The following is an 18,203-nucleotide window of genomic DNA, read 5'->3' on the forward strand; positions in this document are numbered from 1 at the left end:
TTATTATTATTATTATTATTATTATTATTATTATTATTATTTATACTAACGTTTTTATACTAATATTTTGTAATTTTCAACTTTTTCCAGACATTTTTAAATTGTAAAAAAAAAAGTTAAAGATAATTCAATTGAAAGAGTTTTTTTTTAGTTTCATCTGGATTCAGGAAGATTTTTAAGGAACCGTCGCTCACTTGTATGGCCTCTGACTGCTGCTGCTGCTGCTTGGACACATCTTCATTCAATGTAAGATTACAGTTGAAAATGGTTTGATTTAAGTTGAAAATTGTTTGATTTAAGTTAAAAATTGTTTTATTTAAGTTGAAAATTGTTTGATTTAAGTTGAAAATTGTTTAATTTAAGTTGAGAATTGTTTGATTTAAGTTGAAAATTGTTTGATTTAAGTTGAAAATTGTTTGATTTAAGTTGAAAATTGTTTGATTTAAGTTGAAAATTGTTTGATTTAAGTTGAAAATTGTTTAATTTAAGTTGAGATTGTTTGATTTAAGTTGAAAATTGTTTGATTTAAATTGAAAATTGTCTGATTTAAGTTGAGAATTGTTTGATTACAGTTTATAGTTGTAATTGGACATTGTTTCCTGGGTTTTTATATATAGTTTTTGAATATGTTAACGCTAAGACCAAGAAATTAATGTCTTCTATAAAGTCACGTGAAATAAGGTCCTTGGCAGAGGTATGTGCTTCCACAGTGCTATTGTACGATCATCAAGTTAAATCTATCAAATACGAGTTTAAAAAAAATGTCTAGTATTGTCTGGCTTTTCTTTTTCTTTTTCTTTTCGTCGCGCCGTCGCTCCCGACCACAGGCAACACCCGCGTGAGGCTGAATTAACGAATTCCACACGACACGTGATGAACTCTGACCCCGTCCTTCCCCCGAGACACGGGTCAGCGCTCAATGTCGGGGGGCGTCCGTGAAAAATGTAGAACTATTTCCTTCGATCGATAGAAGAAGTCGCCGTGATCGAAGGTCTGACGGTTCTGAGTCGATATACTTTATGTTTTTTAATAAAGAAATCATTAAAAATGGAGGTCGGCGCTGCTCAAGTCTGCGGGCGAGTCTGGAGGCTCCTGCCTGGAGCTACTGGACTCTCTGCTGCTGCTCGGATTTCATCACGGGAGGAACAGACTCCTCATGAAATAGTGATTTCTCTGTTTTAAAATCTGTTAGTTCCAAAGATACATTTCCTCTTCTTCTACCGCGTCTGTCGGACTCGCGTCCATCGGTTACGCCGCCGACCGTCTGTGGTCATGTGACGTCGCGCTGACTGGTCTGATGCTGAGAGAAAACTATTGATCGCTTGTGTAGATATGATGGTGTTTGTGTTTTAGTGGTTTAACATGAATGAGCCTCAGATCCTCATTAAATATTATATTTTATGATTTAACCTTTTTTTTTACCAACTCTGTAACAAACATGATGCTACATTTGATTGATTGATGCTCCATATTTTATATATGGAGCATCAATCTATATATATATATATATATATATATATATTTATATATTTATATACTATAAATATCCACATATTTAACAAAGATACAACTTCTGATATGAAAAGTTTAATAAAAAAATATGGATATTTATAGTATATAAATATATATATATATATATATATATATATATATATATAAAGAGAGATAGAGAGAGAGAAATAATAATGATTATCAATTATGAAATAAATGTTCTGTTCAGTGAAACAGAAAAGTATGAATAAGATTCAAGAATAATATGAACTGATCTATTTTTCTCTTCTTTCCTCTGAAAATTGCTTAATAAGAGTTGAAAATGATGTATTACAGTTGAAAATTATGAATCACAGTTGAAAATAATGTATTACAGTTAATATTACAGTTTAACGAGGTTTAAATATGATAAAAAATATATGATTTAAGTTGAAAATGGTTTGACCATAGATGCAAATTGTTAGATAACAGATGAAAATGGTTTTATTAAAGTTAAAATGTGTTTGATTATAGTTGAACATTTTTTGATTAAATTTGAAAATAGTTTGATTTAGGTGGAAAATTGTTTGATTATAGTTAAATTGTTTGATTATAGTTAAATTGTTTGATTATAGTTAAATTGTTTGATTAAAGTCGAAAATGGTTTGATTTTAGTTAAAAATGTTTGATTTTAGTTGAAAATGTTTGATTATTGTTGAAAAAATTTTGATTACAGTTGAAAATTGTTTGATTATAGTTGAAAATGATAACAATAGCAATAATTTCAGATTATTAACAATAATAAGATCTAGCAATAAATACTTCCTACTCACATCTTTGTTCAAGTGTGTGCTTCCTCTAAGTGTGTCCTCTTAGTGTGTCCTTTCAGTGTGTCCTCTTAGTGTGTCCTTTCAGTCTGTCCTCTTAGTGTGTCCTCTAAGTGTGTCCTCTTAGTGTGTCCTTTCAGTGTGTCCTCTTAGTGTGTCCTCTAAGTGTGTCCTCTTAGTGTGTCCTTTCAGTGTGTCCTCTTAGTGTGTCCTCTTAGTGTGTCCTCTTAGTGTGTCCTTTCAGTGTGTCCTCTTAGTGTGTCCTCTCAGTGTGTCCTCTTAGTGTGTCCTCTTAGTGTGTCCTCTCAGTGTGTCCTCTCAGTGTCTCCTCTAAGTGTGTCCTCTCAGTGTGTCCTCTCAGTGTATCCTCTAAGTGTGTCCTCTTAGTGTCTCCTCTCAGTGTCTCCTCTTGATGTGTCCCCTCAGTGTGTCCTCTCAGTGTGTCCTCTCAGTGTGTCCTCTCAGTGTGTCCTCTTAGTGTGTCCTCTTAGTGTGTCCTCTCAGTGTGTCCTCTCAGTGTATCCTCTAAGTGTGTCCTCTTAGTGTATCCTCTCAGTGTGTCCTCTCAGTGTGTCCTTTAAGTGTGTCCTCTTAGTGTATCCTCTCAGTGTATCCTCTCAGTGTGTCCTCTTAGTGTGTCCTCTCAGTGTATCCTCTCAGTGTGTCCTCTCAGTGTGTCCTTTAAGTGTGTCCTCTTAGTGTATCCTCTCAGTGTATCCTCTCAGTGTGTCCTCTTAGTGTGTCCTCTTAGTGTGTCCTCTCAGTGTGTCCTCTCAGTGTGTCCTCTTAGTGTCTCCTCTAAGTGTGTCCTCTTAGTGTCTCCTCTCAGTGTCTCCTCTTGATGTGTCCTCTCAGTGTGTCCTCTCGACGTGTCCTTTAAGTGTGTCCTCTCAGTGTGTCCTCTCAGTGTGTCCTCTTAGTGTGTCCTCTTAGTGTGTCCTCTCAGTGTGTCCTCTCAGTGTATCCTCTAAGTGTGTCCTCTTAGTGTATCCTCTCAGTGTGTCCTCTCAGTGTGTCCTTTAAGTGTGTCCTCTTAGTGTATCCTCTCAGTGTATCCTCTCAGTGTGTCCTCTTAGTGTGTCCTCTCAGTGTATCCTCTCAGTGTGTCCTCTCAGTGTGTCCTTTAAGTGTGTCCTCTTAGTGTGTCCTCTCAGTGTATCCTCTCAGTGTGTCCTCTCAGTGTGTCCTTTAAGTGTGTCCTCTCAGTGTATCCTCTCAGTGTATCCTCTCAGTGTGTCCTCTTAGTGTCTCCTCTCAGTGTCTCCTCTCTTAGTGTCTCCTCTCAGTGTGTCCTCTCAGTGTGTCCTCTTAGTGTCTCCTCTCAGTGTGTCCTCTCAGTGTGTCCTCTTAGTGTCTCCTCTCAGTGTGTCCTCTTAGTGTCTCCTCTCAGTGTGTCCTCTCGATGTGTCCTTTAAGTGTATCCTCTAAGTGTGTCTTCTCGATGTGTCCTCTCGATTGTGTCGTGGAGGTGAGGCAGCCGTACACGGCAACACCTCTCAGCGGCGCCTCCTTGTGTTCGCTGACATTTATTAGAGCGACAGTGTTATTCTAACGGATCAATACCGAGTTCCGGCCTGGGCGCGCTGACCACTGGCCTGTGGGAGCGCTGCCACAAAACATTGGGCATCAAAACAGTCCGTGACCTACTTCCTCACCGGCTCACTTGTTCCACCAAACTTAGGAGCTGGAAGTGAGTCGTGACACACCACAGACCGTCGTCCTCGGAAGACTTCAACGAACCCTTTTTTTCTCCGCTGGTGTGTGTGTGTGTGTGTCGTTCATCCGATCACGCCGCGACCGTCGGTCGGAACAAAGGGAGGTCGCTCCGGGACGAGGGGACGACGCTTCCGTCGGTTCAGGACGGAATATCGACGGGAAATTTGTCCCCAAAATGCATTCAGTGGTAATTGAGCGCAGCGGAGACGAAAAGTGGACACAATTGGTTGGTTTGTTCCTGCGGCACATATTTGAGGAGAGAACTGGTGTCAACACTTTTATGACAGAAGAGTTTGTTTATCCTCCCTTCATCCCCCCCTTTATTGTCTTCAGAGTCAAAACACTGAACTTGTATGAACGACATAAGAACGGGTTTATTGAGTCATTATCTCCAATATAAAATAATATCATGTCATAAATGTTGCTTCTCTGTAAGAGTTTTATAGCAGTTTTTGCGGCTTTTACTCCTATAACTGACTTTCACGTATATTTGTACTTTATATTGACCATTTTTACAACTATTAGTATCAGGATTTTGTTTTTTTTAACCTTTTTTTACTTAATAATCTGTACACAATATGTGAAGAATATTCATTTCTTAAATATTCTCATTGATTATTTCTGAATATATTTCATATATATATATATATATATGTTTAACTTATTGTTTTAAAATAAATACAATTAAAGCTAATGCAGTTAATTAACATGTTGTTGTCTTCAATGCAATTTTTTTATTGATAAACCTTTTGCTTTTTATAGTCTAACGAAGAAAAAACAAAGTTTAATCAGCAAATGTTCTTTATCTTTAAATACTTTCTCTGCCTTTGATGATGGAATTTTACAAACATTATGCAACAAAATAGTTGTATTTTTATTTAAATACAGGTAATAATCAATATAATTAAAGAAAAAAACGTGTATTTTTAACATATATATATATAGATATAATTGCTAAAAATATCACAATACATCCCAGGAGTAATACTGCATATTAGTAAGAAAAAATACGAATTAAATGTAATTGACCACAAATGATAATGTTTAATAAAAGTTAAAATCGTTTATTTAAGTGATTTCGATGTAAAAATAAACGTCATATATTTAATCGAAGCACGAAACAAAGTTTTTTTTCTTCCAAGTTAAAAACTCCATTAAGAAGGATTCATGTGCTTCAGCTGCCACTTCGCCTCATTCCCTCCGAGTGCATTAGTTAATATTGAAGCGTTCTCTTCGCCCATTAGTCACATGACCCACTTCACAGCCGCTGGAAGAAACCCTGGCGAGGAACATTCCGGAAGAATCTCACACACCGGGATAAAGACTGAGCCGCTCGGACGTCGAAACGGCACCTTTGCACCACTTTACCGTAAAGCTTGTAATACAACATGAACCAGGAATATTTAGGTCAGTCTGGACTGCAGGAGGGTAATCCAGCTGCTGAGCGTCGAGACGCTAACATCCCAGAAACTTCACGAGCTCAAATGTGACAAAATTAATTGAAAAATAATGAAAATTACTAAAATTATATTTATTATATTATATCAATTAAAATGGTACTTTTTAAAGCAGAATTAATTTGTAACCCCGTTATACCCACAGCTATACAGACCACTCTGCTTACATTTTCTAACTATTACAAAGACTCTGTTTTTCACGAGTGACATCACATAAAGGCAAGACCCTGGAAGGAGCCAAGGTCTTAAGCAGGATTTGATATGATCCGTTCTTTGTTTTTTTTAATTTATAATTTAAAAAAAGTACGGGTGTACTGTCGTACTTTTCACAAAATGCTGGGCAGAATCTGGCGAGACAATTAGTATCATGATAAAGTTACGAATATAGGGTATATTGCAATATATTATGATGCTGTAGTAACAAGTATGTATTTGTAATATTGTCCAGTAATTGGCTCTGATGCTGGACCACATGACTCTTGACGAAGTCGTAACTTCTTTCATTTGTTTTCAAACCAAAATATGTCCAAACATCAGCTTTAAGAGCTGCTGGAGTCACTGTATCCTCTCGTCCTCAGTCATTGCTGGGATCTCACAGGATTTTATAGTACATTTAAACGGCGAGGGACGTGATGACTGCTACCATCTGGAGAATGAAGTTTTAATTGCAACAAAAATGAACAAACGCTGTAAATATTTTCATGTTAATTGTTAAAAAAAAAATCAAATTGTTTTATATTACACACCATTTATTGAAATATAAAAATATTCACAAAATAGAAAAAAATTAAACTGATTTATTTTAATTAAAATACAGGTAACGATTGTCAATATAAAGAAAAAATAAAGTGTATTTAAAAGGAAATGTACATGTCAAAATGGTAAGAAATAAATGAGTCGAAGCACAAAAAACGTAATAGTTGATACATTTATTCATTCATTCATTTCCTTCAAGCGAGAGACAGAGGGACACCCTGGACAGGACGCCAGTCTTTACACGTTCACAACCATTCACACACACACTCATACTTACGGACAATTTCCCTTGTGGGAGGAAACCGGAGTGCATGAAAAAATAATTGCGATATATATATATAAAAAATATAAAGTGAAGCTTACCTGCTAGCGTAGCCTGTAGCTAACACTGCTAGTGACATTAATTCTGAGTGTGTTTTAAATATGAGAATCTCAGTTTAATAAATGTTGGATTTAGATAATTTCCCAAATACTTTTTGTTTCATGAAAGAAAAACATTCAAGTTTTCAATTATAATTCTTTATGTTTCAAATTGATCGTTGTTTCTTTTAAAAATTGAATTCCAACGTTGTGATAGAATCACCCGGTTCTGGGCTCTGGTTCTTAAAAGCGAAAACACTTTCAGGAACAAAAATATCCCTTTTTTTTCCTTGATAAAAATCAAATGATATCGCGAACAGATCGGTTATGACTTGTCAATCATCTGTTGAAAGTGCCAGTGGGACTGTTGGATGTTGCTGATGCATGGCGGCGGATTTAATCCAGCGCCGGCGTACAGAGCTGCATGGATTATGTGTGTTGGCCCACCCTCTCTGCCCTGGCCTACTTTTCACGACATGCTGAGGAGAAAGATGTACAAGGGCTCACTCTCTATCCCTCTCTCTCTCTCTCTCTCTCTCTCCATCGCCCTCTCTAGGAGAGTAGTGTGGTACTTGACATGACGGTTTTACTATACACACACACACACACACACACACACACACACGAGCACGCCAACGCCAGCCAAACCCGCTCACCCCAGCACACTCCCCTCCCGCCCGGAGTCTACATTGTCCCATATTCTGCTTCTCCAGCTCACATCAGCAGGCTGCCTTTTAATTCGCTGCTGCGGCGTCGCTCTCCATTATTAACACATCTATTAAGTCTGTTTCCGCGGCTGCCGTCCCTCCGGGTGTTGCTGACTTCTTGTTTTAGGACAAAGTACAACATGTATTTTCCCCGCTCAAAACACTCTCGGTGTCACGGGCGGATCAATCTGTCGGAGGAACATTTTTAAGTACAACACATGACGAAAATAGCATTAATATGAATTAAAACGTAAAATAAATGGATTAAAACATGCAATTAGTCATAGAAGATTAACTAAAATATTCATTTTGTTGCGTTTTATTCAGTATTAATGATCTTAAAACTATAAACTAAGCAACAAGAATGACGAATAAAAAAGGGAAAATATAAAGAAGATGAAGTTCTTGAAACAAAGACTCATATTTAACTGTTAATATTAACGTATATTTAGTAAATAAAGTAGCAGGGACACACTCGGGTCAAAATAAAGAAAAAAAGACCATTAGTATGAAAGAATACCTAAGAAATATATTAAAACATGCAATTAGTCATAGCAAATTAACTAAAATATTCATTTTGTTGCATTTTATTCAGCATAAATGATCTTGAAACTATAAACTAAGCTTGTAAATGTGGTAGAAAATCATTTGACGTCACATTGAGAGCGACAAGAAACACTTATAAAAAGGGAAAATATAAAGAAGATGAAGTTCTTGAAACAAAGACTCATATTTAACTGTTAATATTAACATATATTTAGTAAATAAAGTAGCAGGGACACACTCGGGTCAAAATAAAGAATAAAAATACCATTAGTATTAAAGAAAACTTGAAAAAAATAGACTGAATGTTGTAAGTAGGGATATTAAAACATATAATTAGTCATAGCAAATAATCTTAAATGTTTATTTTGTTGCTTTTTATTCAGTATAAATGATCTTAAAACTATAAACTAAGCAACAAGAATGACGAATAAAAAAGGGAAAATATAAAGAAGATGAAGTTCTTGAAACAAAGACTCATATTTAACTGTTAATATTAACGTATATTTAGTAAATAAAGTAGCAGAGACACACTCGGGTCAAAATAAAGAAAAAAAAGACCATTAGTATGAAAGAATACCTAAGAAATATATTAAAACATGCAATTAGTCATAGCAAATTAACTAAAATATTCATTTTGTTGCATTTTATTCAGCATAAATGATCTTGAAACTATAAACTAAGCTTGTAAATGTGGTAGAAAATCATTTTACGTCACATTGAGAGCGACAAGAAACATTTATAAAAAGGGAAAATATAAAGAAGATGAAGTTCTTGAAACAAAGACTCATATTTAACTGTTAATATTAACGTATATTTAGTAAATAAAGTAGCAGGGACACACTCGGGTCAAAATAAAGAATAAAAATACCATTAGTATTAAAGAAAACTTGAAAAAAATAGACTGAATGTTGTAAGTAGGGATATTAAAACATATAATTAGTCATAGCAAATAATCTTAAATGTTTATTTTGTTGCTTTTTATTCAGTATAAATGATCTTAAAACTATAAACTAAGCTTGTAAATATGGTAGAAAATCATTTGACGTCACATTGAGAGCGACAAGAAACACTTATAAAAAGGGAAAATATAAAGAAGATGAAGTTCTTGAAACAAAGAATCTTATTTAACTGTTAATATTAATGTATATTTAGTAAATAAAATAGCGGGGACACAATCTCGGGTCAAAATAAAGAAAAAAAAGACCATTAGTATGAAAGAATACCTAAGAAATATATTAAAACATATAATTAGTCATAGCAAATAATCTTAAATGTTTATTTTGTTGCTTTTTATTCAGTATAAATGATCTTAAAACTATAAACTAAGCTTGTAAATATGGTAGAAAATCATTTGACGTCACATTGAGAGCGACAAGAAACACTTATAAAAAGGGAAAATATAAAGAAGATGAAGTTCTTGAAACAAAGAATCTTATTTAACTGTTAATATTAATGTATATTTAGTAAATAAAATAGCGGGGACACAATCTCGGGTCAAAATAAAGAAAAAAAAGACCATTAGTATGAAAGAATACCTAAGAAATATATTAAAACATATAATTAGTCATAGCAAATAATCTTAAATGTTTATTTTGTTGCTTTTTATTCAGTATAAATGATCTTAAAACTATAAACTAAGCTTGTAAATATGGTAGAAAATCATTTGACGTCACATTGAGAGCGACAAGAAACACTTATAAAAAGGGAAAATATAAAGAAGATGAAGTTCTTGAAACAAAGAATCTTATTTAACTGTTAATATTAATGTATATTTAGTAAATAAAATAGCGGGGACACAATCTCGGGTCAAAATAAAGAAAAAAAAGACCATTAGTATGAAAGAATACCTAAGAAATATATTAAAACATATAATTAGTCATAGCAAATAATCTTAAATGTTTATTTTGTTGCTTTTTATTCAGTATAAATGATCTTAAAACTATAAACTAAGCTTGTAAATATGGTAGAAAATCATTTGACGTCACATTGAGAGCGACAAGAAACACTTATAAAAAGGGAAAATATAAAGAAGATGAAGTTCTTGAAACAAAGAATCTTATTTAACTGTTAATATTAACGTTTATTTAGTAAATAAAATAGCAGGGACACAGTCTCGGGTCAAAATAAAGAAAAAAAAGACCATTAGTATGAAAGAATACCTTAGAAATATATTAAAACATGCAATTAGTCATAGCAAATTAACTAAAATATTCATTTTGTTGCATTTTATTCAGTATAAATGATCTTGAAACTATAAACTAAGCTTGTAAATGTGGTAGAAAATCATTTTATATCACGTTGAGAGCGACAAGAATGATGAATAAAAAAGGGAAAATATAAAGAAGATGAAGTTCTTGAAACAAAGACTCATATTTAACTGTTAATATTAACGTATATTTAGTAAATAAAGTAGCAGGGACACACTCTCGGGTCAAAATAAAGAAGAAAAATACCATTAGTATTAAAGAAAACTTGAAAAAAATTGACTGAATGCTGTCAGTAAAGATATTAAGAATGTAATAGTTATTGAAAATAAACTAAAATGTTCATTTTGTTGCGTTTTATTCAGTATAAATGATCTTAAAGCTATAAACTAAGCTTGTAAATGTGGTAGAAAATAATTTTATGTCACGTTGAAAGCGACAAGAAACACTAATAAAAACACTAACAAAGACTCGTATTGAATAAAATAAAATAAAAATAGCAGGAACACACTTTCGGATCAAAATAAAGAGGAAAAATACCATTAATATGAAAGAATGCTTTAAAAAAGGGGTATTAAAACATGCAATTAGTCATAGCATGTATTAACCTTTAAATTTTGTTGCTTTTTATTTCATTTTATTCAGCATAAATGATCTTAAAACTATAAACTAAGCTTGTAAATATAGTAGAAAATCATTTGATGTCACGTTGAGAGCGACAAGAAACACCAATAAAAAAGAATAAATAAAAAGAACAAGAAGTTCTTGAAAGAAAGACTCATATTTATCTATTATTATTAACGTATATTTAGTAAATAAAATAGCAGGGACACACACCGGTCAAAATTAACAAGAAAAAGAAAATTATTATGATAGAAAACTAAAAGAAAAAATAGACTGAATGCTGTAAGTAGGGATATTAAAAAATGTAATAGACATAGCAAATAAACTAAAATATTCATTTTGTTGCATTTTATTCAGTTAAAGGATCTTAAAACTATAAACTAAGCTTGTAAATATGGTAGAAAATCATTTGATGTCACGTTGAGAGCGACAAGAAATACTAATAAAAAAGAATAAATAAAAAGAACAAGAAGATCTTGAAACAGAGACTAATATTTAACTTTTATTATCAAGTTATATTTAGTAAATAAAACAGCAGGAACACACTCTAGGGACAAAATAAAGAAGGAAAAGAACATTAATATGAAATAAAGAGGAAACCTATGGCCTCCCTGTGTGGAGTTTGTTTTTCCTCCTCGTGTTTACTCCGGGCACTCCGGTTTCCTCCCGGAGTCGGAAAACAAACAAAGGTCGACTGAGGGCTTTAGATTGTCGTTGTGCGTCTCTGTCATCCGCCTCTTACCCGAAGTAGCTGGGATAGGTTTAAAAAAACATTTTCAGGGTATATAGTATTTATAGTATAGTAAATAAACTCAAAAGGCCAATAGCGTCCTCGTCATCTTTTGCTCGCGATATAAAACCATACGATTGATCTCAACCAAATACAATTCAAAGCCCGTAAGTGTGCAGTTTAGCTGATGATGTCCCGGTGCTCGTCCTGGTGGAAAACAACACCCGGCTCGACGGCAGCAGGTGCCAGAAACTGATTTGTCTCCTGCCGTCTCCAGATCACGCCCATGACTCGCCTCGACTGTCTTGGCTCAGTGTGGCAGAATCAGTCGCGGGTCAGCACCCATGGCCTCCTTATTTCTGTTTAGCGGCGGCTCTGACACCTAGCTGACTGCTTTACGCTTAACACCCCCCACCCCCCATCCCTGCCCCCCCGCCCGCCCGGGCTCCTCATCTTTTTCGGGTGATACTAACAGAAAGCGAGCGTCTGGAAAAATGGGCCATTGGGTTGTCGCTGAGGCACCGCGGCCCCCCACGGCTCTGCAAGGAACACTTGGCTGATTAACTCGGGGTCAGAATTGTGTAGTTTTCCATTTAATGACACTCTACGGTTTCTGTGAACCTTGAGTCTGCTTCACTTCTGGGTGAGAAGAGACAGATGTGTTCGTGTCGGAGGACGTTCTGTGTTTTAAAATCTGATGTATCTACTTTAATATTTGTCAGAGTCATTCACAGATGGTTCATTTCTTTTAATATAGGTGAAGGAAAATGACTGGGCTAGTAAGTGTAGGTATTAACTTGTTAATCTTTGCTTGTGTTTTTAAGCACTGGTTGGTTCTAGTTGAGAATAGTGTCTCAGAAGGATCAATTCACTCAGATACGCCATCAGGAATCACACTAACCTTTGTCTGATTCATTTAAGACCAACTGTTGGCCCCTTTAGTCTTTGATTTATCCACTAAATCAACAACATACGATGGAGTATAAAGATGCAACCGAAACCGTTTCCATGAAGGTTCTGTATTACTCTCTTTGTACAAGTAAAATGATCCTGACTTTGAACCAATACCATTACCATCTTAACACAATGTCAAACTGAAGGCTCAGGGGCCAAATCAGTCCCGTCCAGTTACTCGCTTTCTTTGCTTTCTCCGATTAATCAACAACATACGATGGAGTATAAAGATGCAACCGAAACCGTTTGCATGAAGATTCTGTATTACTCTCTTTGTACAAGTAAAATGATCCTGACTTTGAACCAATACCATTATTCACATAATACACAATGTCAAACTGAAGGCTCGGGGACCGAACTAGTCCCGTCCAGTCACTTGCTTTCTTTGCTTTCTCCAGTTAATAAACAACATACGATGGAGTATAAAGATGCATCCGAAAAACCGTTTCAGAGTGAAATCGGACATTCCATGACGATTCTGTATTTACTCTCTTTGTACAAGTAAAATAATAAGTAAGTAAATAAGTAATTTGTATTTATACAACGCTTTTCCAGACCAGGGTCACAAAGCGCTTAAACAATCAAAACAATACTCAGTGAAAATAAGATATAATAATAAAATGAACCTAACTTAGAAGCGATACCATTACCACATAAAACACAATGTCAAACTTAAGGCTCGGGGACCGAACAAGTCCTGTCCAGTCACTTGCTTTCTTTGCTTTCTACGGTTAACCAACAACATACGATGGAGTATAAAGATGCAACCGAAACCGTTTCAGAGTGAAATCGGACATTCCATGAAGATTCTGTATTTACTCTCTCTGTACAAGTAAAATAATAAGTAAGTAAATAAGTAATTTGTATTTATATAACGCTTTTCCAGACCAGGGTCACAAAGCGCTTAAACAATCAAAACAATACTCAGTGAAAATAAGATATAATAATAAAATGAACCTAACTTAGAAGCGATACCATTACCACATAAAACACAATGTCAAACTCAAGGCTCGGTGCCCGAATGAGTCCCGTCCAGTCAATTGATGTGGCCAACAAGATACTCAGCTAAAAATTCAGCTTGTCGTGGATTTGAGTAAATGCAAGTAAAACCATATTAAATGGAAATGATTCCATTAACCTTGAAGACGCAAAGGGAATCTGATGAAAGTGTGTGTCTGTGCTTCAAGGAGAATTAATGGAGTTTTAATTAATTTTGTAATTGAAAAACACATTTGTGAGTCTTTGCTGTGCTTTAGCGTACAGCACAAATGGTTTCTTAGAAGCACCTCTGCTTTCCTATATTTCAAGTTACCACTATTTTAGGGCATTTATAATCTTGACCTGCTTGAAGACCGATTCAAGGACAGCAAAGTTCACTATTTTTTAAACAATAATAAGTGTTTAAATGTCTTGTCTCCTCCGTACAAATGTTCTTTGTTGTTCTTCTGTCGGCTGGACACCCGCATTTCCCAAAGGATTTTTTTTTTCCCAAGGCCTCAATAAAGTTCTCTTAAAATCCGATGAAAGTTTCCAACACATCCTTCAGGTTCCCAGAGACAAGGTGTCCATCTTCTACCAGGAAGTGGCTCTTCTGTCTTTGCGATCTCAGGTGCCACATCGCAGCAGATCACGCTGACCTAGTTTTTTAAAGAAAAAAAAAAAAAACAGGTTGTCAGTTTTCTTTCCTCCGGAGATCATCGTGTTCTCTTGTGGATCGGTTGGTTTGTGGCCGATACCCTGAAATCTCCATTACCTTCTGACTCCCTCTGGCTGCACGTCAGGACGACTTAGCTCTTCTTCTGTGACGCTTTCCTAACGTGCCACTCTGTCTTCTCCCCTCAGAGGTCCTCATGGACTCCACCACGGCCACGGCAGAGTTAGGCTGGACCATCCACCCGTCTCAGGGGGTGAGTACACACTCTACAAATATCTTTATGTATACATACACATATATATGTATATGCTCCTAAACTGCTCGACGAAATACCTTCAAAATCAGCACTAATGTAAATATGTCAAATTTAAATGAAGGTAAGCAGAATTAACTATTAAAAACATATTAAGTATAGAGGATTTAAATCATTTAAAGTTTTTATGTAGAGACCGACCTGACAGTGAAGGGTTAAGAGTGAGGTTTACTAGATGAAATACGTCCGACTTCTATGATACATTTATATTTATATACGTTTTTTGTTTTACTTCTTTCATATTGATGATTTCTCTGAGCTACAGACACACGGTCAAAATCACAAACACACACACTCTAACATGCATGTACACAATCAAAATCCTAATCAAAAAATACACACACACACACACACACACACACATTCAAAATCCTAATCAAAAAATATGCACACACACACACACACACACACACACATTCAAAATCCTAATCAAAAAATATGCACACACACACACACACACACACACACACACACACACACACACACACACACACACACACACACACACACACACACACACACACGTTGAATCACAATTACAAACATACACACACACACAAATACACATATTCAAAATCCTAATCACAAACATACACACACACACGGAATTACAATCACTAACAAACACACACACAATCACAAACACATACACACACAACCAAAATCACAAACGTACACACACATAAGCACAATCAGAATCACAAACACACATACAAACACGCACACACAATTAAAATCGCAAAACACACACAGACACACATGCTTACACACAATCGCACACATGCACACAACTATACACACAAGAATCTTAAACACATGCACATACACAATCACTCACATGCACACACAATCAAAATCCTAATCACAAGCATACACACTCACCAAAATGACAATCACAAACACATATACACAAACAGAATCACAAACACAATCATGGACACACACAATCAAAATCCTAATAAACAACATACACACACATACCAAAATTACAAACACATACACACACACACAAAAAATCACAAACATACACACACACACAGATGCACACACACTCATTTAGATCATCAAAACAACTATAATTCAAAGTAAAAACACAAATTGCTGTTTATAAATAAAAGTTTTTGCCATAAAGTGAGAACATAAATCCAAACCTACTTCAGTAAAAACGTTACACAAATAGTACCTGATGAAGTAAATAGTTCAAAAGATCCTCAAAGATCTAAAGAAATCAATGATTGATATTAGATCATCCTTTAATATGAATATGATTGGAGTGTGAAGGTAATTCAGTCTGTGGATTCTTTGGATGCGTCCGACTCTGGCCGCGACAGCTGGCGACACACAAACGCACACACAGGCGGGAACAGGAAGTTACACACCAACGAGGTTGGAAAAGGTCACTTGTGCCAAAAAGCAAAGCGACTGTAGACTTTGATGTAACCAACAGTGAAAGGTCTTTGGGTCACCAGGTACGACATCCTCCCTCTGAGTCAGTGCAGTGACGCACACACACACACACACACACACACACACACGCACACACACACCGACACACACTAGTGCAGCTGTTTTCAAACGCTGGGTAAAAACACTGCAAATGTCCTTGACTTTCGTTCCTCCACGAAACTCACAGCGAGTTTTAAAAAAGGTCCGTCTTCACGACCTTCGCCGCCGTCTCCCGGAAAAGGGATTCGACCCCAACACCTGCGGGTCAAAGCGCCGGTTTCTCTGCCAGTAGCTGCTCAGTGACCGCATGGATGTCGAGTGACCTTGAAACCATCTTCTCTTTTAAGTTGGTTCAAGGTTTGCTTCGTCACGTCGCGGGTTTTGAGACGCGAGCCTATGACCGTTCGAACAACAGCTTCGGCGAAAGTGAGCCATAAATAAAAAGCACCATTAGAATCAATAACGGATCGAGCTCGGTTTTGAATAAAAATCCCAGATTATAACTTGGCGTCGCTCCAGCCGGGCTTAAGCCGGCTCGTGATTATTATCGGAGGATTTCCTCTTTCCGTTGTTGATCCTAGCGGCACGAAAGCGTCGCTCGACCCCCGGCTGTAGTAAAAACATCGAGTCATAGTAAACATAGACACCGGGGCGGCACATACGTCTGCCAAGGAGTTGATTTCTGCAGATACATATCCCGTTAAAGTGAGAACGATGCGATATGTTGCGATACTTTAAAAACAAGTATTTGTAGTATGGTCCGAGTTCTCGTGTTCTGGAGTATAGTTTTTTTTTGTTTTGATACCAAAATGCTGTATCCTCTCGTCCTCAGTCTTCACCGGGACCTCGCAGGATTTCACTGCTTGTTTAGCTGCGGAGGACTGTATTGACTGCTGCCATCTAGTGGCCGAAATATTATTTGCAACACAAAGATGAACAAACGCTGTGAATATATTCGATAAGGTTAATTGTAAATAAAAACATTCCTTTTTTGTATATTTTAAACACACTTTATTGAATTATAAACCATAAAATAACTTTGGTAAAGAATGAAACAAGCAAAAAATGACATAAAAAAAGTATTTTCAAATTTTATTCAACCTCAATAAAACAACTTGACTGGGATTTGAACCCGCTTCACTATGGTTAACAAGTCTTAATAATCTTAAAATCGTGGATAAGGGACCACAACTACAATTAGGCTACAAATAATACACATTTGTCAATTAAAAGTTGATTTATTTAAAAAAATATAAACTATATTCAAGTGAAATAATCAGTTTGGTTTCAAACATCAATGTAACGACTTAAAATGGAGTCACCTCAGGCACTTTTAGACCCAAATGAATACTGACAGAACATAACTACCTCGTTACAACGAAAAAAACCCATTGGGATCAAAATTGTACTTTTTATTTTGCCCTAAAAAAATCACTGTTTATGATCCTCATTAGAGCAACGACATCATTAGAGCAAGTTACAGTTTTTACCAACTCTTACTTAACCAATCCTGAAACATTTACCCTTTTTTTAGTTCTGCTTTTGACCCCTGTGTTTGTCGTCGTCAGTGGGAGGAGGTGAGCGGCTACGACGAGCACATGAGCACCATCAGAACCTACCAGGTGTGCAACGTCTTCGACAACAGCCAGAACAACTGGATCCGGACCAAATACATCCGGCGCCGCGGCGCCCAGCGGATCCACGTCCAGATGAAGTTCTCCGTCCGCAACTGCAACTCCATCCCCAACGTCCCCGGCTCCTGCAAGGAGACCTTCAACCTGTACTACTACGAGTCGGACTCGGACGTGGCCACCAAGACCTCCCCGGCGTGGATGGAGAACCCCTGGGTGAAGGTGGACACCATCGCCGCCGACGAGAGCTTCTCGCAGGTGGACCTCGGCGGCCGCATCATGAAGATCAACGTGGAGGTCCGGAGCTTCGGACCCGTGTCCCGCAACGGATTCTACCTGGCGTTCCAGGACTACGGCGCCTGCATGTCGCTCATCGCCGTCCGGGTCTTCTACAGGAAGTGCCCGAGCGTCATCCAGAACGGCGCCGTCTTCCCGGAGACGCTCTCCGGGGCGGAGAGCACGTCGTTGGTGGCGGCCAGAGGGGTTTGCGTCCCAAACGGCGAGGAGGTGGACGTGCCCATCAAACTGTACTGCAACGGGGACGGAGAGTGGATGGTTCCGATCGGGCGCTGCATGTGCAAAGCGGGTCACGAGGCCATAACCAACGGAACCGTCTGCCGAGGTGAGACCGGCTTCTCTATTGTGACCACAGGAAGTTGTAGGAACACTTTTGAACTCTTGGCGTTTGTTGGTATTGATGGTAGAACCAGAAGTCTATAGGTTTTATTAACTAGTTGTTAGTAACCCGTCAGTCTGTACACGCTATTTACGATATTCAAACGAAAAACCTGTAAAAAATAGCACAAAT

General features: G+C 36.8%; 1 protein-coding gene across 2 annotated transcripts in view; it reads left to right on the plus strand.

Annotated features, from left to right (window-relative positions):
- LOC148059165 (ephrin type-B receptor 2-like) overlaps positions 1-18,203 on the plus strand; it is a 39,845-nt gene that overhangs the window by 3,296 nt on the left and 18,346 nt on the right. For both annotated transcript variants that reach the window (XM_087781170.1, XM_087781171.1), the window contains exons 2-3: positions 14,194-14,258; positions 17,333-18,017. In XM_087781170.1, coding sequence (XP_087637296.1) covers positions 14,194-14,258; positions 17,333-18,017 — 750 coding nt within the window. The remainder of the gene's footprint in view (positions 1-14,193; positions 14,259-17,332; positions 18,018-18,203) is intronic.

This window comes from Callionymus lyra, chromosome 19 (assembly GCF_982586985.1).
Source record: "Callionymus lyra chromosome 19, fCalLyr1.hap1.1, whole genome shotgun sequence".
Taxonomy (NCBI): Eukaryota; Metazoa; Chordata; class Actinopteri; order Syngnathiformes; family Callionymidae; genus Callionymus; species Callionymus lyra.